Below are 27332 nucleotides of genomic sequence, written 5' to 3'. Positions count from 1 at the left end.
TGATATCAGCGTGTCAGTGTGATGATAGGTTATTAACTAATCCAATTTACTCACTATCATTGACCATTGGGCTTAATACTGTACAACATGAGTGCCATGATTAATTTATTGCATTTGTAAATTCTTTGATCAATTGCAGCATGACGAAAGGCAAAATATGATTAATAAATCATTGAGCTCACACTTCAGTAGGGATTTTTCCTTCGCAAAACACCTGACTAAAAGCAATGATTAGTTAGGTGGTTTGCATAGGTGGAAAACCCCTACTGAAATGTGATTTGTAGGTAAGTGACGGCTGATCATGGGGGTAACCAGTAGACAGGTATGTAGTAAAGACTCAAAAGTGTAGCTACAGCTTTTCTAATTTATGTCATGCCTAACTACCTCCTCATTGCTGGAGTATTCAAAAGGTGGGCGCACCACTTCAAACACCTCCACACAGCAACTGTTTGTTTCACAATGCTGCTTTGTGACAGAGGAAAGAACTGGTAATGTTTGTATTGGGTGATGTGAAGCTGTAAATATTGTGGATTTTGGAGGGAAAGGACTGCAATGAAAGAGGGTTTACATGAGGTAGGGTTGGGTTTTAAGTGTGAACAGGAACAAGTTTTCAATTTTATGCTGGGTGAATCCCAACTTTGACAAAATTTTGGAGGCTGTTCAGGGAAATGTTCATAGTATTATGTCATGTTGGATCTGTGGTCTCTGGTGGCTCTTTACAGACTAATAATGTTACTGCGATTTATTTGGTTTACCACAGAGCTTTGTTTTTGTGAAAATACCTTCACCAGAGTGAGAGCATGTAATGAAGTTCACCATAATATTGAATGTAAAACAGTAATGCAGTAGGCTAATTCTGACAGATGCAAAAGCATTGTTACGAGATTGCAGTCATTGTAGGAACAGGTCAGCATAGTGTTGCTGTGTTGCTCTGCCATTGTATTCGGTGGCTCAACACGAGATGCATATGTGCCAATTCATATGTAGAACTATCCATACTTTGTGTATCACTGTCTGCTTACAGCTGACACTAACGATAAAACAAATCCGAGAGGGAACCTAACACTTTTGAATGCAAGCTGGAGGTCAATAGGAGTAAAGTGGGCATACCTGTTATCGACATGTAATGTTGATGAATGGAAATTTTGTTTCCAAATGACACACACAGCACACATCAATATTTTCACTATTTTGTAGGTTTTTTAGTGCAATACAGATACAAAGATAAATGACAGTACGAAATCAAATGAAATGCAATTACCCTGTGGCAAATCACCAGAGGCTGTGCGTCCCTTAAGGCAAAAGACTCAGAGTACCCCCTGGTCAATGACTGCAATTTTGTTTGAGAGATGTGTATTTATCCTTTGTGTTGGTGTTTAGCTTTACCATGCAGTCACTTTGTTCGTACAGCTGACGATACCAAAACACCAATGCCTACAGCAAACACTACGGAAACTGGAATCAGACATTTCCCTTGACCACAGCTGACGATACCAAAACACCAATACCTAAACATAAAACTACGAAAATTAGAATCAGTCATTTCCCTTGACCTATACAGGTCAACCATAGCTGTTGATACGAAAAACCCCATACCTACAACTACGAAAAACAAAACCAAAAACACACACACACACACACACAGACAGACAGACAGACAGACAGACAGACAGACAGACAGACAGACAGACAGACAGAGAGAGAGAGAGAGAGAGAGAGAGAGAGAGAGAGAGAGCACCATCAAACACAACTTGACGACATCTACAAACACAATCAACTCATAAACTCCGCACCTTAATGACGTCACAGACCATACCACCCTTACTCCATGGGTCAAAGCAGACCGGTGGAATCGGAAGCTTCCTTTGACCCAATTAAGGCTAGTAGTAAACAAAGGTATTTAAGTATGTTGATTTAAAATATTATCTGAAATGTGTCAATGATTTATGTTGCGCTAGTTGATTCTGCGGTATGAATGGATGTGTTGGCACGTCTGCCATGTAAGGGAATCCTGCTAGTTTTGATTACCTTCTGGCCAGGGTCCTTGCTCGACACTTATCTCTAAATACGCTGGTAACCTGGTTAGTGTATGTTGCGGCTATTTTAAATTAATCACTGCTCAATGGCCCAACACAGTTTGTCGCCCATCAGAAGCCATGTATGTGTTATCTATTCCTTTATTCTAGTCAATCTATAAGCATGCTATTCTCAATTTTTTACTCTAGGTAGCCCATAAGTTGCCTTTTTTTTTTTTTAGGGGGGGGGGGTGTTAGATGCCTTTGAGTATAGATTTGTCAATTTCCAATTTATTGTTTTTTCCACCACAAAATTTTGTGCCCAACTTGTGACAGGATACTTTCTGGGACTGGATCAGACTCTGAATGTGGCTCTCCAGCAGGGATAAGACTTCCTCAAATCCTGCCCTGAAATGAGATCCATCATCCTTCATGAAACCCTCCCCACTCCACCAAGAGTGTCTTTCCACCATCCACCTAACCTTCGTAACCTCTTGATTCATCTCTATGAAATCCCCAAACCACCCTCTGGCTCCTACCCTTGTAACCGCCCCTGGTGTAAAACCTGTCCCATGCACCCTTCCACCTCCACCTACTCCAGTCCTGTAACCCAGAAGGTGTACACGATCAAAGGCAGAGCCATGTGTGAAAGCACCCACGTGATTTACCAACTGACATGCCTACACTGTGAAGCCTTCTATGTGGGAATGACCAGCAACAAACTGTCCATTCGCACGAACGGACACAGCCAGACAATGTTTGTTGGTAATGAGGATCACCCTGTGGCTACACATGCCTTTGTGCACGGCCAGCACATCTTGGCTCAGTGTTACACCATCTGGGTTATCTGGATACTTCCCACTGACACCAACCTATCAGAACTCCGGAGATGGGAACTTGCCCTTCAATATATCCTCTTTTCCCGTTACCCACCAGGCCTCAACCTCCGCTAATTTAAAGTTGCCGCCCCTTGTACCTCACCTGTCATTCAACAACATCTTTGCCTCCGTACTTACGCCTCAACTGACATCTCTGCCCAACCTCTTTGCATTTACATATGTCTGCCTGTGCGTGCGTGCGTGCACGCGAGTGTATACCTGCCCCCCCCCCCCCCCCCCCCCCCCCCCAGGAGGTAAGTCTTTCCGCTCCCGGGATTGGAATGACTCCTTACCCTCTCCCTTAAAACCTACATCCTTTCGTCTTTCCCTCTCCTTCCCTCTTTCCTGATGAAGCAACCATGGGTTGCGAAAGCTTGAATATTTGTGTCTATCAACATACCAGCGCTTTCTCGTTTGGTAAGTTAAAGCATCTTCATTTTTTATATATGGGTGGAATCTAACTTTTTTTTATTACTATTGAGCTGTACTTAATGTCATATAGTAAAGAGAGGAACTTAGTGGAGTTTAACTGTCGCCGTAATGTGGTGTGGACGGTGCGCTTTCCTGGTATTCATTTTAATGTTCTAGTCAATGTGTAAACTTGCTAATTATTTTCTCTTTACATGGAGTGTGCCTGCCTTGATGTTATAAGTGATTGTTTCATAGCCAGTTCTTTAACACGCCTACGTACATATTTATATTTATGGCAGAACTTAAATTGTGTTCGCCTGTTGAACTTTAGTTAAAGTGCAGGAAACTGAATCGGGTGTTCATTATTTTTATAGTGCTATTATCTGTCAAGTGTAATATGCGTCATTTTCTTGGTTTGTTATCAAGTATTACAATAAATGCAAATTGCAGTGAAGTGATGTGCTATTTCAGTTGTTCCCATGATGTCCTATCTCCGCATATAATATTTAATTGTTTGATATAAGTCTTTGTTGAAATATTGGAGGGAGGTGCAAGTCTCTCAGATATTATATGTAGAATAAACTGATATCTGAATTCCCTTTTCATAAACAGCATATGTTCCTCATTCCTGTATCCACTGAAGAAGCACAAAGCGTGCAAGGTAGTTATAGCAATGGCAATCTTCTTACTTGTACTTGGGAAGTGGAGTCATCAGCTGCCAATCTGTGGGACAGCTCTTTGCAACTTGGGGTCACAAAATTAGATCAACTGAGCCTACAGAAACCAGATGGCAACTGACATGTGATGTGTGCCACACAGTAACAGAATGGAACACTGAATACATTTTTTTTTTAGTATATTCGTTTTTGGGATGCAGGTTGTGGTGATGGACTGATTGCAGAATAGCCAGAGGTCTACATCAAGAGCATAGCCAAATTGCAAGGTGACTGGCTGTGAGTTGGTAAAGCGGTTTCAAAGGTTTTAATTAACTCTCCAAGTGTATGAAATGGTCTCCAGGTACATAATATTGTAAGGTATCCACATCTAACATGTTGCAGATTGTAAGTGCAGGAAAAGCTACTGTGACACTTGGGGTCAAGGGAAGTGTCAGATTCCTGTAGCTTTTGTAATTTTTTTCCATCATTTTGTTTGTTTTGAGATCGTGTTTTTTTACTGTCATATTTAGCTTGTCTCCTCCCTAAAACCCCCCGTTTCCCACAGTTGTCCCTTTAGTTTGCTTGTATTTTAGGAGGGAGATGTTATTGTCTTATTTATACATCTTTTCGTGTATGTAGCGACATCATTGGCACCATATTGGAGGTGCTTAGAATAGCCATTACTGCCATATTGATCACGTCATGGGTCAAAGCAGACGGGTGGAATCGGACACTTCCGTAATCCCCCGTAATTAGTTAGCAGATTAGGCTCTATTAATGAATCCATGCAAATGAGGTAGCAAGTTAAGGTCTACAGTTTTACTTTGCCATTTAACATGTATCTTGATGAGGAAAAGGAAGAATCCAGCTAATTAATTGAAAGTCACTACTTGGATCCAGTATTTGACGATGCACTCAAAATCAACAGACAAAGGTTAGTAAAGTTTACACTTGCAAACAGCACATGCAGAACACGAGCCTAAGGTGAACATTAAATAAACTGCTCCTTGTTCAGTCATTTACACATTGCCGAAACAAATAATTTTCGCTGTATTACTGTAGACGCCGGAAGGCCCAATTGCTTGCAAATAATGCAAAATAATGGTTAAAAGTCTTACTTTAAATCCGACAACATCCGTAGGACAGGAGTTTCAATGGACAACCAGGCCTCATCCCCTTTGATCCATCTGCGACCAAGACAATAACATTGGCTGCTCACAAACACGGCAGTCAGCCGGCCGCAGTGCCATCTGGCTAGGGTAAGGAAACAACAGAGTGCGAAGCGAGAATTTCAAAAGGAACACACTACAGACAAGGAGGAAATGCAGAGAACCAACTGTGACATTTCGTCACGATTCAATATCAAATAGTAAAAAATAGTACATAACTGTTGCTGTAGTGGCAGCATCAGTTGCTATAAACAGTAGCTTTGAATGTTGAAATATATACAGATACAAATGATTTGTAGCTATGTCACTCTTCAATACAATGTTTATTCAGATGATGTCAAACCCTGGCCACTATAAAAGTCTGCAAATGTTGTTCAGCGGCAAACACACAAAAAGGGATCAGTGCGTGAATGTTTGAACTTAAGTATACCTGCCGCTGGAGCTTGGGAGAGGGGATGCTTGCATTTCATTGGCAGTGGTGTGAACATTCATGGCAGTGTCCTCATGATGTGGTGACGGCTGTAGGAAACATGATGGCATAACTAGCGGTGTTTGTATTTGAAAGTGTGGTTGACTGGGTAGTGGCAGATACCACGGCCATAAATTAGTGCCACCTGGTACATCCATAGAAAATCTGCACCCTCCGCTTTTCCCAAGAAAAAAAAAGAAGGCCCCATCTGCATCTATAGCAGGTTTATTACTTTACATATTTATTCGTGCAGCAATCCTCTGAAACTGCAATAAGATTTGTCATCATAGTGCTATAAAAATAGATTGCACAAAATATACATACACATAGAATATATAAATGTTTTTACGAGAATCGGGCATATGGTTGATTGTGGTCTTGTTCAAGGAACTGTCCCAGCATTTGTCTGAAATGATGGAGAACCTTTAACACCAGCACCAAATGTAGTAATCTCCAGCCTCCTGAATGAGAGTTTCAACAAGGGTACGGTCTCATTTGGTGGGTTCCTATAATGCAATGTTATTTTGCTTATGCACAGTTCGCATTAGATGACTTACAAGTGCAATGATAAACTGTATTCTATATTGTAAAATGTAGTTAACAACTACACATACTATGGGCATTGGTGACTCCTGTACCACAAAAATTCAGCAATGTCCTTGCAGTTCCTGGAGAAAACTGACTTCAGTCCTGTGTACATCTTCATCTCGTCCCTTCAATCTGCCCAGAAAGCTGAGTCAACATCGCCCCGTAATAGTGGGATGTTGAGCTCAGGGTAATCACAAGACATTATCATTCAGTATATATATTGGCACCTCCTTAAAATGATACACAGTGATTGTGTATTGTGAGAGATTGTTGTAGATGTATCCTGCAACTTGGATGCCAAAGCAATCTTTGTGGAGTATGCATTACCTGTGAAGCATATAATAGCTGCCTTCTTAAACAGATGTATTTTAGTAAGCTTTCTTATCTCATAGGCAACTTTTTAGTATTCCCTTATGGAAAAGGCTATTTTGTATTTGTTTGTTTTTAGGTGGTAAATATGCAAGACAAAACTGGCTCTTGTTCCATGATAATGCGTAGAACTTTAAGTGAAATACTTAGTAATGTTTTCCTAATTATTACAGTTGACTGATAAACATACTCACTTAGTGCAGTAAGCAGACCTAGTTCTTTAAAGAGTTCTTTACAACAAACCTTACTACTACTACTACTACTACTACTGCTGCTGCTGCTGCTGCTACTACTACTTATTATTATTATTATTATTATTATTATTATTATTAGTAGTAGTAGTAGTAGTAGTAGTAGTAGTAGTAGTAGTAAGACTAACACTAACCTTTTTCTGCAGTTTGAAAAATATATGTGTGTTCTGTGCAATTGACCCCCAGAAAAGAATTCCAAAGTAAAGAAATGAGTGTACATAGGAATAATATGTCACCAAAAGCCATTGGTTGCTCCAAATTTGATAGAATCCTAACACGCTGATATTCTTTTTTTCTATTATCTTTATGCATTCATTGCATGTTAGGCAATTGATATTCATCCCTAAAAACTCTGTGCTCATTGCCCCAGTCTATAGATTTATCATTTGGGCCATTTCATGCCAAATGGTCTAATTTCAGGAAAAGTTCCCACATTACCATCACGGATTTTGCTGAAATTCTTTGTCAACATGTGCACTGTTCCCAGTGAACATTGGTCAAGTTTTACTTTTGCCTATGTAATATATGGAGAGATAATCATTAGTTTTATCCAGTAGTGCAGCTATCAACAGTGGACTCGTTAGTTTCCAGCAACTTTGGGACATATCTCTGGCAAGATCTTCTTGACAGAGACAAAACGAGGACATCCTGTACAACTTTTTGTGCTCTCTAAAGTGAAGAAATAAATAGGATTTACCGTGCGAATTGCATGTGGCTAATTTGAAACAAGGTTGACAAAAAATAGATGCCCAAGAAAACTTAAGTTTAGCTTTTTGTATCTCGGGAAGTAATTGCAGCATGAAACCTTGCAGTAATAACTTATCTACCCAAGGTCTTAGAGTATAAAATTTCAGTCTCCTACTGCTTTCCAATAGTTTACAAATCAAAGGCAAAGTTCACCATTTTTCTACAAATGCCAAAAATAGCTATTTTTAGCCCTCTTTTATGAAAGAGTTTTCTGCCGACACATTTAAGTAGCTGCATTACAGTGACCATGTTCTAAATCACATAAATAACATTTGGTTTTGAAATTTGGACATATAACGCACTAAAGAAGAATGAGGTGGAGGTGCATTGAAAATGGGCCCATACACTGCTGGTCAACAAATTAAATCTGCAAATTTTAAGTTGTACAATTCTTTAGTACTCTGTGGAAGGTAATATCAGAAGTTGACTGTGAAAAACTGCACGTAAATATTTTTTTATGCACCTGTACAGCATTCAGCTTCACAAAATTCTTTTTATAATAAATGAAATTGAATAAGAAATCCGATAAAAAGAATAGTTTTCTATTTTTGATGGCTCTAATAAATTGAGGTAATCATTTTATACAAGTGTAATTTTTTGGGTTCTGTCTTACCAAAATTTCTTCCCTAAGAGACCTTGTCTAGCATTTGACACTGGTGTAAATGTATCAGCAGCTTTGAAATCTGTGCAAAGAAACACTTACCAGGTTTTGGGACTTGCAGTAAAGAAACTTGTGCATGGCTGCTGATACACAGTTATCAGGTGTGGCTCTTATGATGATGAGAATGCTGGTTTTCTCACTTTAAAGTGAACCAGCAGTGGTAAAGCCACCATGGACCATGTTATGTTACGTTAACCAGGGACCTAGAAATGACGGAGAGGCTCCGTCCCCACCGCAGCCGCAGTGGTCCGCAACCCCACGACGACTACCGCAGTCCACTTCGCTCCTCCGCCGCCCCACACCGTACCTAGGGTTGTTGTGCGGTTCGGCCCCCCAGTGGGTCCCCTCAGGGAATGTCTCACACCAGATGAGTGTAACCCTATGTTTGCGTGGTAGAGTAATGGTGGTGTACGCGTACGTGGAGAACTTGTTTGCGCAGCAATTGCCAACATAGTGTAGCTGAGGCAGAATAAGGAGAACCAACCCGCATTTGCTGAGGCAGATGGAAAACCGCTTAAAAACCATCCACAGACTGGCTGGCTCACCAGACCTTGACACAAATCCGCGAGGTGGATTCGTGCCAGGGACTGGCGCTCCTTCCCGCCCAGAACCATGGACCATACCAACACATTTATACTATTTTTCATATATTCACTAATGTTCCAGGTTCTAGGCGCTTCAGTCTGGAGCCGCGTGACCGCTATGGTCCCAGGTTTGAATCCTGCCTTGGGCATGGATGTTTGTGATGTCCTTAGGTTAGTTAGGTTTAAGTAGTTCTAAGTTCTAGGGGACTGATGACCACAGATGTTAAGTCCCATAGTGCTCAGAGCCATTTGAACCATTTTTTTAAACTCATGTTCCACATTAACTGTAAACTATGCAAACAGTGTATCTTAAATCAGAATTAAACTAGCACATCAATAGCATTAAACAATAAAAAGACATACTAATAAGTCTCTGTAACATGTATCCATTCCAAAAAGTATAAGGAAGACTGCTGTGAACTTCAAAATTTACACACTGTGACAGTGGTGTAAAACCTGCAGACTATTTGTACAGTGTGTGCTGCCATTGTGGTGCAGTTACTATACTTCTGCGATCTCCACTACCTTGGTAATGCACAATTAGACTATAAAGTTTATAACCAGTTTTACTGTAGATATAGCAGAAAACCTGACTGAAAAATGTCGCAATAAGTTGTGAAAACAAGACACCCCTTCCTTTGAAGCTTTGAGTTATCCGGACTTTCTTATTTCTAGTCATAAAATCTTTTGATATTGCGTACGCCAGAGGGTACTAAACAATTGTAGAACATAATGAAAGTTGTCGGATTTGATTATCAGTGGACTATGAGGCCATTTTCAATGCAACTCAACCTTTCCGTTCTTTAGGGCCTCACATGCTTGCATTTGGAAACCTAATATAGTTTTTAGGTGGTTCAGAACATGGTCTTTGTAGTGAAAAATGTTTTAGACAATTTGCGAAAAACTTTTTTTTTAAGTGGACCAAAAACACCCATTGTTTGTTCTTTTCAGAAAAATTGTCAACTTCTCCCTCAATTTGCCTGTCTCTCAATTCTTTCCTGAGATACAAAAAGCTAAACTTAATCTCCCCCTCCGAGCGTCTATTTTTTTGGCCAACTTTGCTTCAACTTACACTGCTTATACATCTGCAAATCGCTCAGGAAATCTCTTATTACTATTTCTCTTAAGAGGGTGCAGAAAGTCGTACACAATGGCCTAGTTTTGTTTCTTTCAAGAAAATGTTCCCATAGATTTTATGTCTCAAAAGTTCCCACAAACTCATGGATGCGCTGTTGACAGGTGTGCTATAGGGTCAACCATAACTATATCTCTGAATATATTGAATTAATGATTGTGAAGCTTTACCATTGTTCACCTAGTGCTTCTAGCCTGTTTAGTAATATTTTATGGTCAACAATTTGGCTGTGAAAAAGCTGGTTCTTGAATTTGAGACTAGTTATTAAAGGAAGGTGAAGGTCTAGAGAATGTTTGTTGGTGGGAATTCGTGGAATCTGAAGCAATCGGATTAATGACTGTGTAGTTATTTCCTTTGAGTCATGTCTGCTCAGAATCATATTGCAAGTCTTGGCTCTAAATATCACACACAAGTAATCTGTTGTTGGGATTTCAATTCAAGTTATGCCACCTGCTGCAGCATTTCTTTACTAGGTGTTCAACAACTACATTATTCGTCATCCGTGTGATTACACCCAAGTGAAAGTAGCTTACGTTCTTTCTTCTCCTGCTGATCTCAGCACTTAAGTGATTGTGTATGCAATAAGGATTTCAGTGTCACTGGACCTAAAGTTTTTTGGAATTGTTAGAGCTGATAATGAATGAAGCTGTTCAAAGCTGTTATCTGCAAGCAGAAATGGAATGTTTCTAATGCAGTATGACTGTAAGTTAGGCAGGTCATTATGCTTGCCCCTGTTGACAATTTAAATAAACTGAAGATGTACTTGAAAAAATTACTATACCTCCATCTCAGATAATTACCATGGGTATGGTACACTAAAACTGTTCAGTCAATATTGCATTAAAAATTTCATATAAACTGCCTGAATATCAAAGTGCATTTGTAGTAATGGACAAAGAGTGCTAGTAATCCAGAAGTGAGCAGTTAAGGAAGCATTGTGTGGCCAAATATGAAGCAATTGGTTCAACATTGTTTTATTTCATTTGAGCTCTTTTTCGAAAGAAAACTGTTGCGAACTTATCATCACAGTATGTGTACTGGAGTTTAAGGTGCTTCAACCAAAAGTGCCTTTGTCAGATTGGAGTATATAATGTGCCATACTGGATATTCATGGTAAATACTGCAATATTTGAAACACTTAACCAGTATTGTACTGCAATGTGCATCTTAGTCTCTGTGCCTATGATATGTTACTTACACAACGTGCACTAACTGGCTTGTTGGTACATGTTGTCCAGAGATCAGTGGTGATCATTGCTAAGGGAGCCATGGGCTCATCCTTGTTTGTGTGAACTGCCTGTTAATGGTTCTTGTCACTGAATCACCAGTGAGCACTGAGTGCCCCTGTCAATTGCTTAGTCTTCTCATTTTGTCGTCTTTCTAGGTTGAATGCTTCCTACTTGATGTCGTTTCCAGCCATAGGTCCCCAAGTAACGCCAACATCGTCGAATAGTGGCAGTGCTCCTGTTAATTGTCAAGCAATTTGCCGATCACTCTAACTGGCTTCCTGCTTCCTGAAGCCCAACTGCATGTCCCCTCTCAAATGCTGACACCTGTTCAGGTGCCTATCTGTGAGGCATAGTTACTGTCCAACAGAGAACATGGAATGAAATTCAGGAAGATTGTGTGTCCTGTTTATTATCCTTGCCACCTGTGCAGTGAAATTGCTCTGCAGCCTCACACATTCACCCATCAGTCACCAAAATTTACAGTTGTACATTGTCTGTTCATAACTGTATGTATTTCAGTTTGTGACCAATTAGCACAACACCTTCATTTTATGTCATAGTGTAATTTTTATTATATTGATCCATTTTATGCGCCATGGTTTTGAAATTAAAAAATAAAATACTTAATATAAATATTGAGTTTATTGTTAAGCAGATTTCTATTTGTCCCAATGATTGCAACATACAACTCAAAACAAACTAGTAGGACCTGCCGCCTATCACTATACAGAACTAGTACTTTACATTGATAAGTGCCCACAAAAGGGGGGAGGGGCAGAAGAGAAGTGGTAGTGTGTGCACTTGGCCCATCCTGATACCTGGGATATAGACTATTTGTCTAGCGATAATTCTCTCTTTCCACTTTGAGGTTTATTAATTTAGCATTTTTCCCCTGCCCACAATATCTCCTCAATTGTTTACTTTTTTCAGTTTCAGATTTTTTGCTTTCAGTGAAAATGCATCATAAGTTTTTCATGAAGAAACATTTATGAAAAACTAATAGAATACATTGATTGTAATCACAAGAAGAATGTGGTTAAGATCACCAAATCACAATTGTAACATTAATAATGATAAAACAACAATATGCACTCGTATATAAGAGTTGATGTATTCTTAACTACATCTACCTGAGAACATTGTGTACCTATCATTTGCTTGACATATGAAAAGCTTCATAATTTTGCCCTCTCTTGGCTAAATTTCAGAGGACATGCACAGTTTCATTACTATAAATTTAATTTCAAATAACACCTCAGCAAAATTTATTTTTTTTGTTTTACAGTGTATTGTGTCCCTTGTATCTACATTGACATGTCAGTAATTCCAAAATTTATACCTTTTAGTTTGTCACACGAATTTTTTTGCATTACTAAGCTGCTGGATTTTGTGCAGTAATAATTTTCTTGGCATTGGACTGTAATACTTGCCCACATTTACATAGCATTCATTAGAACAGTTTTATTAGTTCATATGCCTGTCTTCACTATAGTGATCTTTCTTATTAAAAGCAAATACATTTATATTATTGAACAGTGATTTGTGCGTTATTAAGATGTTGACTGCCAAGCAAATTAAAAATGATTCGCAGAAAATTTATTCTGTGGTTCATGTGAAGAAAATGCAAGTAAGACATATTTTCCTTGAAAGCTCTGTGGTTCCATTGGTGACTCACAGCAACATCCTGTGACTGACTGCCTTACAGTAACAAATCATGTTCTATGGTTTTGCAGAAGTTAAAGGCACCTGAAATCGTGACTTACATACCACTCGCGTGGCTGGTCTTGTTAGTTTTCTTCCTTTCATTACTTATTTGTTATTTACTTTCTTATTTTATCATCTGAACACACAATTATTGAATTTGAGAGTAAGAGCACTTTGCTCAGCTTATTGGGAGTTTTTATCATGATATTTATGAGGAACCACTGAAACATTTAATAGCATATGCACTACTGTCGTGAAATTATTTACATTGCAGTGCATTTTCCTTGGTCACCACTTTAATGTAAACGCGTGTCCCCAACAATGGCCATGGAAGGCCAAGTGCAAGAATATCACAATCAGGCTATACTTACAGTGTAAAATACATATTACACACAGTTTTTATTTACATTGTCTAGCTGACGTAACAAAAACTAAACTGAAAAAATCATTGATAGTGGTGATCACCTTCATGCACTATGCTTTATGAAAAAATACTGCACACAAAAATACGAGTAACAGTTTCTATATTTGCACACAGTTTTCTTACACTTATTGATAGCTAAGATCACACTCATTATTTTTATAGTACATTGTATACATACTTCTGGCTACTACTTCACTTTCAGTTTCACGTAACACATTTTCTCGCTTCTTAGCATCACTAGCTTACAGCACAAACACCATCAAATGAAGACTGCAGCAACAGTGAAGGAAAGCAATATTGTGACTATGCACAAATAATAGTATTTTGGAATAAAAAACTGACAGGAGCCCTAACCCAATTCTGTTAAGTTGTGCATGTTTGCTGCACCAGGCAGATTTGCCGAACTGTTGAATGGATCTAAGGCTGATTGATAGTGTTTACATTTCAGACCTGGGCTGGCAGTCGTGTTTACATTTTGGGTCCGGGCCATTGGAACTTAAATTTTATGTTAAGGGGTTAAGCTCTCAGGTTTTCACAACTTGTCTGGTGCAATCCCCAACAATCAGTCTTCCCTCATCATCTCATCTAGTAAGTATCTCCTAAACTGGTGTTCTGGACGATTTCTCTGAACTCTCCCCATTTTCTATTTCTCACCAGTCATTTTCCTTCGCACGTCTGCCTTCCTCCCTCAACCCTTACGCCAGAAGGAGCCATTGCCTCCAAAAGCTTGCAAACTTCAGTATCCTCATATTACGTTCTCCTGCTGTCTCTTGGAGAGTAGAATTTTTATCCATCTAGTTACATTATATTCATAAAAAATTGTAGTATTAGATAGCAAACTGTGACATTTTAAATTTATTTATACATAAATAGTTCACTTAGTGAAAAGTAAAGCAGAAGAATGGGGTAAAAAAACAAAATGACCTGAGGGAGTTGATAACCCAAGGAAGTTGATAACCCAGGTATATCATGGCAGGTGAAGTATTAAAATGGTTTCAGACCCTAAAACAGAATACCACGAAGTATTCAGTAATTAATATCCATTGACCCATTGACTTTATATTGGTTGTTTTTGCCACACAATAAGTCGTAAGAAGAGATGACACCCCCCACCCCCACCCCTCCGACTGAGCGAGGTGGTGCAGTGGTTAGCACACTGGACTCGCATTCGGGAGGACAACGGTTCAATCCCGTCTCCAGCCATCCTGATTTAGGTTTTCCATGATTTCCCTAAATCGTTTCAGGCAAATGCCGGGATAGTTCCTTTGAAAGGGCACGGCCGATTTCCTTACCCATCCTTCCCTACCCCGAGCTTGTGCTCCGTCTCTAATGACCTCGTTGTCGACGGGACGTTAAACAACACTAACCTAACCCAACCTAGCCTAACCCAACCCCCCCCCCCCGCCCCCCCACACACACACACACACACACACACACACACACACACACACACACTAACTCTCTCTCTCTCTCTCTCTCTCTCTCTCTCTCTCTCTCTCTCTGTCTGTCTGTGTGTTTGTGTGCCCAACATCTAGCCACTGTCACCACCACACGACAGTGGTACAGGCTGATCTCAATTACCTCAGACAGTGTCATCCTTTACCTAAATAATATTGCTGCATATAATTTTGCTGTAGGTATTTCATGAATATAAACATTGCTGCAGTCAATTTCACCCTGCAGACTCCTAGTGATGTACTTTCCTTGTAGTTCCATACAGATAGAGCTTCCCTCCTCTTGAACATTGATGGGACAACAGTGTAGAAAATTCAAAGTTCTGTGGTGTGCATATTTTTGAAAACACACAGAAGCTCTGCTAAAACAGTTAGATTTGGCCAATAAATCTAGTAACACTGTTTGACAGTACATAAGAACCTTGTTTATTTGGGCTAGGTGGGACCAGATGTAATCCAGATTGCCTAAAATCTGGATAATCCATAATACCGGGGATCAAAAAGTCAGTATAAATTTGAAAACTGAATAAATCATGGAATAATGTAGATAGAGAGGTACAAATTGACACCCATGCTTGGAATGACATGGGGTTTTATTAGATTCAAACAAATACTAAAGTTCAAAAAATGTCTGACAGATGGTGCTTCATCTGGTCAGAATAGCAATAATTAGCATAACAAAGTAAGACTAAGCGAAGATAATGTTCTTTACAGAAAATGCTCAATATGTCCACCATCATTCCTCATCAGTAGCTGTAGTCGAGGAATAATGTTGTGAACAGCACTGTAAAGCATGTCCGGAGTTATGGTGAGGCGTTGGCATCAGATGTTGTCTTTCAGCATACGTAGAGATGTCGGTCGATCATGATACACTTGCGACTTGAGGAAACCCCAAAGCCAATAATCGCACGGACTGAGGTCTGGGGACCTGGGAGGCCAAGCATGACGAAAGTGGCGGCTGAGCACACGATCATCACCAAACATCGCGCACAAGAGGTCTTTCACGCGTCTAGCAAAACTTGGTTTATTTTTTTTGTTCTAATAAAACCACATGTCATTCTAAGCATGTGTGTCAATTTTTACCCCTCTATCTACATTATTCCGTGGTTTATTAAGTTTTCAAATTTATACTGACTTTTTGATCACCCAGTATTCTACTAAATGTACTTAATATGTGCTGCAATATACATACTTCTCATTTTTTAACAGTAAACCCTTTCTTGGCAGTTAAAGTCTGTAGTTGCTGTAATCTACTCACATTTATTTGCTGAAATAGAGTGTAAGTTTCTTTTGTTTCAAACTTGTGTGATACTTGAGAGCAGAAAGACAGCGAAGACGTTTAACGAATGTCAGCGCGGCTATGTTGTTGCCGGCTAATGTATTATGCATTGGCTGTGACGAGCTTTCCATCTTTCTAATCAACCTTGGCTGGCTGTGAAGTTAGGCTAACCATGAGGTGGTTTGCTGTATGTTTGGTGCCTCTTGCTGCAGGAATGGAACAGATGGTGGAACACTGCTCTCTTTCCTCATTGAATCAAATGAAGTATTGTACCACAGTTCTGCAAATTGTCTTTGTCATTTATCACCATTTTCAAGTAGTAGTCTTAAATTTCTTTTTGGTTCTTCCTTCATTCTGACAGCACGTTCTACATCAGTTTTTCAACCATTTTCCTTTGTTATGCTTAGTGAGTGCCTCCAACTTTTTGTGTATCGAAACAACCACTTTCTTTCACTTCCAAGCCATTTCACTTGCACACATTCAAGACACAGGAACAAATGAACGATACCAGCATAGTTTCATAACTCTGTAATATCACAGATCTCAACTGGCTGTAGTAAGAGTAATTGTAGTCGGAAATGTGGGACACACAATGCTACCCACAGACCAACAAACTTACTATACGTTTACTTTACCATACTAACTGTATACCACAGATCTTTGCATTGTTACGAAATGTGCACTGCCACCCCGAGCATGTATATATTGCTGTTAAGCTCCTCAATTCTAAAGAGAGACTGTTGTTGTTGTTGTTGTTGTTGTTGTTGTTGTTGTTAGCAGCAGCAGCAGCAGCCCTAACACTGGTTTGACACATTTCTGCATGTGGTAATCCATCACATGCAAGTCCCTTCATCTCAGCACAACCATTGTATCCTGCATCCACTTGTACCTGCTTACTGTTGCCTTTACAGTTTTTACTCCAGTCCCCCTCCACAGTTCAGTCTGCTCAGCCATGCCTACCCCCGTGATGGTTGGGGGCTTCCCTCTTGCTGCTTTCCCCAAACCTACTGTGGGATCAATAGCTTCCCACCCACCAGTGACATTGGTCCCCACATCCCAGCCAGAGACAAATCGCCTTCCTCCAGCTTCTCTACCCAGGAAGGGTTCCGTCAGGACATATTCTTCAAAGACTTCCGCACTATTCAGTGGCTGAAGGCTGGCCACGGAGTTTCATGATCGTCGTCGTTACCTCAAAATGATTCAGAGAAGCCCTCATATTCATTGAGATGTTCTAAAGAGAGGAAAGACAAGAAAAGTCCTCAAAGAATGAGGACATTCTGGTGGTCCCGAACCCCCCAAATTCCACCTGTTTCACTCCTGTGGCCAAGGCGGTGACTCCGACTCCTGAGGTACTGATACACACCACACAACAGAACCTAAAACTTACGTATGTAGATGACATAACTGCTCAACCAATGGCAGAATGTGATCCTGAGGCATAACTTGCCCCTTGGTTCCTTCATGGCCTCACTGTTCATTGACAACATTATTCTCCAGTGGAGTTGTAGCAGTTTTTTCCACCACCTGGCTGAGCTACAATAGTTTTGAAGCCCTTCGCCTGCCTTCTGCATTGCCCTTCGGGAGACTTGATTCCCAGCAATGCAGACCCCAGCCCTTCATGGATACCGAGGATGTTAAAAGAATCGTGCTGCCTATGACAGGGTGTTGGGCGAAGTTGGCACACATGTTCTAGACACTTCTTAATGCACCTTTGGAGGCTGTGACTGTTTGGGTAAGGCCATTTTAGGATATTACCACCTGCAGTGTTTACTTCCCTGCATATGAAGTGTCTCGGAAGATACCGTTTGCATTGGTTTCTCAACGCCTCCCACCTTTCCTAATCTCGAGTGATTTCAATGCCTTTACTATTTTGTTGGGTGGAACCATGGTCATTGGTCACGGTAAAAACCTCGAAAACTTACTGGCACAATGTCATCTTTGCCTCCTGAATACTGGTACCCCCACTCACTTCAGTGTGGTGCACGGAACCTTGGCCATTGACCATTCCATCTGCAGCCCTTTTCTTCTCCCATCCATCCACTGGAGGGTCCATGATGACCTGTCTGGTAGTGACCACTTCCTGATATTCATGTCCCTCCGTCAGTGTCAACCCTCTGGATGCCTGTCCAGATGGACTCTCAACAATGCTGACGGGGATGCTTTTGCCTCTGCTGCCGACCTTGGCTCCCCACAGCATGGAGTGATCAATGAGGGAGCCATTCTTTCTGCAGCTGTTTCAGCAATCTCCTGTTCCTCGGGCCCACCTTGACGGAAGACAGTACCGTGGTGGCCCTCAGAAGTCACTGAGGCCATTGGAGATCGTAGGTGGGCTCTCCAATGCCATAAGAGGTACCCATTGATGGGCACCTCATTGCCTTTAAGCGGCACTATGCCTGGGTTGCCACTTAATAAAAAGACTGAAGCAAGAATGCTGGGAACAGTGTGTTTCAACCATCGGACCGTGTACCTCTCCTTAGCAGGTTTGGGCTAAGATGAGACATCTCTTTGGATACCAGACACCTGCAGGTGTACCTGGTATTAATTGAATGGCACTGTCTGCACTGACCTAGACACCATTGTCGAACATTGGGCTCTGCATTACACCCAAGCCTCAGTGTCAGAATTATCAACTTGCCTTTCATGCCCTAAAAGAGCGGTTGGAGTGAAAGCAATAATCTTCTACAACAAGCCACTTGGAGCCATATAATGCTCCATTCAGTGAGTGGGAATAGGTTCAGTATCTTAGCCCACTGCCCTGATACAGCTCCAGGACCAGACCACATCCACAACCAAATGATAAAGTACCTACCTGTGGCTTGTAAGCATCAAATCCTTGCCATTTTTAACCACATATCGAGCGATGGTGAGTTTCAATTGCACAGACAAGAAAGCATTGTTGTCCCAGTATTGAAACCAGGTAAGCACACTCTACAGATGGACAGTTATCAGCCAATTAATCTCATCAATGTTCTGTGCAAGTTATTTGAACGCATAGTGTGGCATGGCTGTGTTGGCGCCTTGAGTTTCGGGGCCTTCTGGCTCCGTCCCAAAGTGGTTTTGGCAAGGCGGTTCCACTACTAGTAATCTGGTTAATGTGGAGTCTGCCATCCGAACAGCTTTTGCCTGATGTCAAATCGTTATAGCTGTCTTCTTTGATCTGCAAAAGACTGATAACACCACATGGTGACACCACATCCTTGCTACCTTACGTGAGTGGAGTCTCTGGGGTTGCACTCCCGATTTTCATCCAGAACTTCCTGTTGCACTATACGTTCCAGGTTTGAGATGGTGTTTCCCACAGTACCCCCCACATCCAAGAAAATGGGGTCTGGCAGTGCACTGTACTGAGAGTCCCTATCTTTCTAGTAGCCATTAATGGTCTAGCAAAAACTGTGGGATCCTCAGTATCACAGTCTTGCCTCTACTATTGCTTCTGTGGGAAGAGTGTTGCTGAAAGTAGACTGCAATGTGCTATTCGAAAGGAGCAGGCTTTTGATTTTCTGCCGACAAGACTCACCCTGTGCCCTTCTGTTGACATTGTGCTGTTCACCCACAACCAGAAGTTAACACCTCGATGACCAGCTACTCAGTGTGGTGGGGATGACACCTTTTAGTGCTGGTCTTAAGATTCCCAGTTGACATGGATTCCCCATCTTCGCCAGCTTAAGTGAAGGTGCTAGTTGCACTTAATCCATTTCACTGCCTGAGTAAAACCAGCAGGGTTGCAGATTGCACTATCATTCTACAGCTTTACAAAGTCCTGATAAAATCTTGCCTCAATTATGGGAGTCTGGCATACAGTTCTGCATTGCCCTCAGCATTGTGGACACTGGAGCTGATGTCCCATTGCAGGGTTTGACTTGACATGAGCCTTTAAACTAGCCTTGTGAACGGCTTACTTGCGGAGACTGGGATCCCTCCATTGCAGATCAGGTGCCAACAACAGCTTGTTAGTTGTGCTACCTACATTCACTGTTCCCCTAAACATCTGAACTACGTCTCCTCTTTCTAAACATGGTAATCCATCTCTTGCAATGGCTGCCCCAATCAATGATTACATTCAGTCTGCATCTGGTCTGTCCTCTCTGAACTTCATTGTTTCCTCTTCCACCTTGCCTCTGGACCCAGTCTGATACACCTCCTTAGTGCATCCCTCAGTGACAGGTTTCTTTTCACCTATCACATGGTCAGAAAGACTCGGTACATCCCAAGGCCTTTTAGTGCCAATTTTTCTCCAACCTTGGCGCACCCCAGGGTTCAGAAGTTGTCTACACTTGATGGCTTGCTGGTGATATAGGCTTTGGTTATACTTGCGCAGGATGTCCTGAACTGCTGTGCTTGCCAGATGGCTGTAGTGTTTTCACTGTGGAGTTGGTAACGATCTCTTGATCACTTGAATATCCATTCCTGCAGTGATGGGTCCTTTCTCATCTGCTTGGGTTCCCTGAGAGTGAACTCGTTGATAGCGTGGCTGAATTGGCTACCAGTAAACCAGATTGGTACTCCAGAAACAGACCACTCATCAGTTATTACGCTGTCAAGTTTGAGGTGCCTGGAATACGGGATGGCTCACTTGGATTTCACCAAACAAACAAAGGGTGACAAAGGAGACTACAAATTTGTGGAAGTCATTCATGCTGGCCTCTCTCAAAGACTCTTTATTATCCTTTGCCAGCTCTGCATTTACCATACTCAGCTGACTCGTGGTCATCTCCATAGTTAGGATCTGCCCCACTGTCATTGTGGCTCCCATTTGACGGTGGTGCACATTATGCTGGACTGTCCCAACATAGCCTCCCTGTGGTGGACTTCTAATCTCCCAAACTCGCTGCCCCTGGTGTTATGAGACGATGCCCCAGCAGCTGATTTAGTTTAGAGTTTTATTCGTGAAGTGGGCTGTTACCACTCTAATTAAGGGAGGGCCACTTAACCTTATTGGCCCATCAAGTGGTTGGCAGAACACTGTGTTGCTCTCTCTGCCCAAACTGCATATCATCACAAACAAATAGGTAATCATTGAGAAGCCTTCCATTCCACTCCATGAACTGATTGACTTATTAGCATCCCAGTGCCACAATGTTTAATCATTTTTATGTCCATTTCATTGAAGGTAGCTTTCCTTCTTTCAAGCATATTGTGTAATATCTCTTTTGCTGCTGCTGTTCCCTCCATTTTGACGTTAAAAGTCGAATGCGCACAGTGACAAACACAACTCGGTAACAGCGATCTGGTGAGGCTACGCGTTTCGAACAAGGAGTAATCAAACTTCCAATTCTAAACTCCAATCCAGTGACTCCGTCTAAAGTGGTTAGTTCTTCGGAATTGAAATAAACCAGTGATGAGATAATTAGGAATTATTGTTATGATTTGGCTGTTACAAATAAGTAATTAATTATTGTGATAAAATGGAAAAAATCAAGAATGAAATAATGACAGTATTATGAAAAGAATACAGACATCGAAAGAATGCTAGAGGTGAGCTTTTGGCCAAAAGGGCTTAAAAAAACAACACATCACCTCGGCCTCGGTGGTCAGACATAGTTCTCAATAAGAAGACTTTTTGGCAGAAAGCATACATGTAATGTACAGCAGTCATTTTGTTGTACCTGTGTGCAACTCGATCATCTCCTCTATATGATGGTTAGCAATCTTTACTTTTCAATGAAAAAGTAAAGTACCTTAATACTGACTGCAATTTTGGTGCAGTGAAAGGTTGAATTTTCTTTTTCAAAAGAACAAAATTAAGAAAAAATTTTTGTACTTACAAATTATTGACCAAATCAAAAAATTATTTTCATACTTTCACTGTTGCAAATTACTCTCAGGTTTTAGTATTAAGCATAAGGAGAGAAAGTTCATTGAGAGAGATTTGTCCCATTTATGCTGTTTGATAGACACACATTACCTCAGGGTTACTAAAGGATTTCTATTTGGTAGTGATGGAGACTGTGACTGCTGACAGCTCTCAAATTCAGGAAGACACATTCGTCATCGTGTTGCTTGAGGAACTATAAGAGGGCTTTTGAGTTTGATAGTTTAGTGCAATTGCAGTTTGATACTGTGTCATGAAACCCAAAATTTTTGCATGCAGTTATTCATGAGCAACACTTTGTGAAAATTTTGCCAAAACTTTTGCAGTTCGGTTTCAAGTCCTCATCATGGTAGCACAGAGGAAAGTCTGTGTGTGTGTGTGTGTGTGTGTGTGTGTGTGTGTGGTGTGTGTGTGTGTCGTGCACATGTGCAGTGGGGTACATAAATGTGTCTTATTAAAAGGATGGAGATAAATAAAGCACTTTTTCTTTTTTGCAGCCGAGACGGTCAAATAATAGCTGCCCTTGCTTTGAGCTGTGCTGCAATATGTGATAGTAAGGATAACATCCGTTTGCTAGTTGCTGGTGGAATGCCTGTAAACGCACGAGCCAAGACTGGGTGGACTGCACTGCATGTCGCAGCGATCATCGGGCGCCCTGCAGCGGTGAAATGTCTGCTGGAGTGTGGTGCAAATGTCAATGCGAGGAGTGACAAGCAGGAGACACCCCTACACTTTGCCGCATTGTATGGCAGAGTAAAGGAAGTAGAGCTGCTGATTGCTGCCAAAGCGGACCTGGAAGCAGCCGACGAGATGGGGGACACACCCCTGCAGTTGGCTGCGGCATGGAACCATGAGCGTGTGGTGAATGTGCTTCTGAAGGCTGGTGCGAAAATGAGAGACAGGGGCTTCCCGGAAAGGGCTCATGCGTGCGTTATGGAGGATGTGAGCAACCTTCTCCTACATCTTAAATTGGATGTAGGAGAAGAACAGTGAGGTACATGCACACACAGTACATGCACACAGCTCACGGATACGTGTGAACAATGGCATTCAGGTATTGTGGACAGAGATGAGAAGATGTTAAAGAGCTGAATTTTTTTTCTGAACTGTGTCGTAATAAGTGACTGGCATCTGCCGCTGATGTTCATCTCAATGTCATTAATAATAAATGTCATTAAATGTACTCCATGCATGTTGTGACTTTTAACTTCGTTTCTTGACATCTGAGAAGGTGATAAAAACTATGAGACCAGAGTACTTGACTACAGCTTGGATATTAGACAATGTAAAGTGAAAGTTATTTTGGTTTCTTTTGGTGTGGTTGCATCACAATCTATAATTAACTATTTATAAATAGTTAGAAATGACAAAGTGCATGCTTAAGAATTCAAAGGTTTCTTGAAAACAGTTGAAAATATTATTGAATTTAGTTTTGTCCTATTTTAATTACAAAATAAATATTGACTATGGCAATATAGGCTTTCATTTATTTTACTGATGGAATATTCTCAGGTTACCATCCAAGTAACAGTGTCGCACTATTACTATGTTGCCACTTAGTTTTTCCTTGTTCACTTGTCACAGTGATCAGATTTCAGAGGAAGTCCTCTTTAGTGCATTGTTGAGGAAACTCTTGCTTCCTACATTAGCATGAGGCTTGTTAATTGCATCCCTTCTGAAGTGAGAATGTTGGGCAGTGGAAGTGGAACTGGGCGTCCAGTTAAAGGACTGCCTGTCACGCCTTCAGTGGGGAAATAAAATGGTGCATCCAGAAATTAAGTTCAGATTGATAGTGAAACAAAAAGAATATGGATACAGAAAGCCACAAATCTTAAACTACCAGTCTACATAGTTTGTGCTATTTTGTAGACACTAGTCATAGTGTTGCACAACTTTCTGCAAGTATTCCTCAAACAAATTTGCCACATGTGTTGCCAGCCGTGTGGTAACCTGTATTTTGAGCTCGTAATAATCGTTGGATCAAACAGACTTGACAGTCCTGTAAGATTTTGTGTCTTCTTCAGTGAGGTCGGATGTTTTCCAGAATCAAAGCTATAAAATTTGTGAGCCTTCTAAGGCTCTTATTCCATACTCAGCAGTACAGTTTTGTAAATGTTGTAAACATTTACATAGATTATCTGCCTTGCTAGGAAAAGAGGGAGAGAGCACCATATCTGGCACCCAACAAGCATGGTTTGGGAAAATTTGGTTTTTGAGACAGGGTTTCATAAAGTGATCTTAATTTTTGCAGAAAGCTTGTAAACAGATCATACACTGTAAACTTAAGGGTTTCCTTTGACGTCTTTGACTGAATGATCCAATTCTTAGTTTACCAAACATGGACACCCACTTTGTTCATAGTATGTTTCATAATGTCCTTCATTGAACTGTTGGCTTCATCTCCTTACTGTTGAATAATTTGTTGCATTTGAACCATAAACTGCACTAATCACTTGACGCATCTCGCAAGTGAAAGGATTTCCAGTCAGTTCTACCATTATAAACAAGTATTGTACAGCACAAACAAAACAGAGAACTCGGAATGGTGTCTTCTCTTTCTCCTCTACTCAAAGCAACTACGACACGTGCCAAACTGCAATTGTAGTGCCGCAGTGAAAAGAAATACAAATGGAACTCACTTTGTGGATGCACCCCATGTTAACCTTTTTGTCATTATCATAAAAGACATCAGGGATTGAAAGAGCATTTTTATTAGCAAGTCAACACAGTTTGAGGATTCAAAATGTGAGCCGGCTGGAGTGGCCGAGCGGTTCTAGGAACTACAGTCTGGAACCGTGCGATCAACTACGGTCGCAGGTTCGAATCCTGCCTCGGGCATGGATGTGTGTGATGTCCTTAGGTTAGTTAGGTTTAAGTAGTTCTAAGTTCTAGGGGACTGATGACCTCAGCAGTTAAGTCCCATAGTGCTCAGAGCCATTTCAATCATTTTTCAAAATGTGAAATAGATTGGAGGAAGCTATTGTGAGTGGCCTGTTTTTTCTCTGATAAAGTGTCAGTGTAGAGTATAACACAAAGAACTTTCACACTTCGTATAAAATAAGAGCCATATGCATATTTTGATGGCGACATGTTGGAGAGTAAAAGTATAGTTCGGTACGTCAGTCAGACACAAAGTGGTGAGTGTTGGCTGGGTGTACCACTGAAGTAAAACTATGGAAGTTATCACACCTGACTGGAAACGCAAGGGTACTATCGATATGTACAAACAATCTAGTAGCATAGTTTTCTGTAACAGCTCATTGAACAAGACCGTTTCATGTATGCTGTAATGAACAGGGTAGCTTAAGTTCTAATCGTATGGCATTAGGTGAACATATGAATGCAACCAAACGGAAATGCAGGATAGCATGAGCATAATCTACACGGTGGATACTAGCTCATTATTAAACATGCCAGATGAATTAGACAGTGGAAACTCCAGGTTGGAATATCATCAATATTAGGAAAAGGACAGATGCCTGGAACATAGTTAAAAGTGAGATAAACATAGGGGAGGAAGAAATCGGTTACTCAATTAATTGCAACACTCTCAACAAACACTTCATAAATTCAGTAAATGCCCAGGTACCAAAAAGTGATGATTTAACTGATGCGGAAGCTTTTCTTTCACAATCACAGAATAAAACAGATAAAAGATTTAGCTGGAATAGAATAACTGCTGCAGATATAAATAATTCTGTAAACAAGTTGATCAACTCTAGAACAGAAGACTACTATGGGTTCAGTAACTTTGTAATAAAGGCTATAGTTAAGGAAATTAGAACTCCTCTACCTTGCAAATAAAATTATTGATGTTGTCATTTTCCCTGATTGCCGCAGATTTACAAGTATTTTGAGAGCAATAAATTACTTAATGACAGCCAGTTTGGGTTTAGAACTAATCAGTCAACCATAAAAGCTATTTGAAAGCCTCCGAAATCCACAACGCTTTTCAAAGGAAACTGACCACCTGTGCAACACTCATAGACTTAAGCAAAGCATTTGATTCAGTATCACATGAGATAATTGTTAAAAAATTAGAATATTATGGTATTGCAGACAAACCACTTAATTTGATTAAGTCATACCTAAATAACAGGCAACAGTCAGTGTATGTGAACAATGAAAGGCCAGATTTAATGAAAATTAAGAGAAGAGTTCCACAGGGCTGCGGTTTTTGGCACTTCCTATTTCTTATCTGTTAATGACTTCTCAAACTATATAGCCTGCAAAAATGTTTTATATGCTGATGATATGACCATGATCCCCACAGGTGAGAGTATGCAAGAGGTGGTAAACAAAAATAATGAACTTCTTGAAAAATGTAGGGTGTGGTGTATTGCTAACGAGTTATGTATAAACAATGCAATAACAGAGGAAATTTATTTTAGTCTGAAGGTAGGAAACCAGAGAATTAAAGTGTCAAACTACTTGGACTAAAAATAGACCGAAGGCTCTCATGGGATGACCATATAAGCTATCTGACAGGCAAACTTGCACGCGTAATAGTCCTGCTGTATAAACTAAGAAATTCCGTTATTAAAAGTTTATTGATGCTTTGCTACTATGCATTCTTTCAGTCACAGCTACAATATGGGATTCTGCTATGGGGTAATTCACCAGGCACAAACTGTGTATTCAAATGGCAAGAAAAGCAATTAGATGTTTACAACGATTGGGTCCAAGAGAAAGCTGTAAGGAGCACTTCAGTATATTAAACATAATGACACTCCCAAGTCTCTATATGTATAACTGCTTTATATACGTAAAAGAAAATATAAAACAGAGAAAGAATTTACATTTGCACAGTACTCGAAATAACTGCAAGCTTGATATACTGCATTCTAAGCTAAGTCTAAAGTTTATAATATAACTGCCACAATCAGTCAAAACCCTCACCCACTTTAAGGAGGTATTAGACACATGGCTCAAAAATAAAGCATATTTCTCAATTGAAGAATATCTTGGAAGTAATTTGAAAGGAATGTATAAACAATGAAATAATGTAACTATCATTAACTGAATGTGTAAAACCGTATAACTAATACTTGAACGTAAACTGTATAATGATTATTGCTGAAATTGTCTGATTAGTAAGAAGTTTATGTATTTATATGTATATGTAAAACGATGATGTGAGTAAAATGTACAAATTACTAACTACTGAAAAGATGTATGTATATGTATGCATAATGTATAATATAAAAATTAATAACTACTATACTTACGTGAAATACGTAAAATGTATTTTGAAAGAGCCAATGCTGAATGGCTAATAAACAAACATATGAAACATATGATAGCTACTCACTGTAAAGATGAGCCATTGAGTTGCAAACTGGCACAATGAAAGACTGTTACACTTTAAAGCTTTTGGACAAAGCCGGCTTCAGCAAAAAAAAAAAAAAAAAAAGGATTGCTGTTCACCTGACAGTTGCATTCCAGTCGGTGCTGCTGGTTGGTTGTAGTGTTCGTGGTCGTGTATGTGAAGCGTGCT

At 40.3% G+C, this 27332-nt stretch overlaps 1 protein-coding gene across 1 annotated transcript in view; it reads left to right on the top strand.

The window, feature by feature from the left end:
• LOC126106552 (serine/threonine-protein kinase TNNI3K-like) overlaps positions 1–26969 on the top strand; it is a 35170-nt gene extending 8201 nt beyond the window's left edge. The window contains exon 2 of the mRNA XM_049912891.1: positions 22333–26969. Coding sequence (XP_049768848.1) covers positions 22333–22828 — 496 coding nt within the window. The 3' untranslated portion in view covers positions 22829–26969. The remainder of the gene's footprint in view (positions 1–22332) is intronic.
• The last annotated feature ends 363 nt before the right edge of the window (positions 26970–27332 follow it).

This window comes from Schistocerca cancellata, chromosome 10 (genome assembly GCF_023864275.1).
Source record: "Schistocerca cancellata isolate TAMUIC-IGC-003103 chromosome 10, iqSchCanc2.1, whole genome shotgun sequence".
In the NCBI taxonomy this organism is placed as follows: domain Eukaryota; kingdom Metazoa; phylum Arthropoda; class Insecta; order Orthoptera; family Acrididae; genus Schistocerca; species Schistocerca cancellata.
This window is presented reverse-complemented; position numbering and strand designations above follow the sequence as displayed.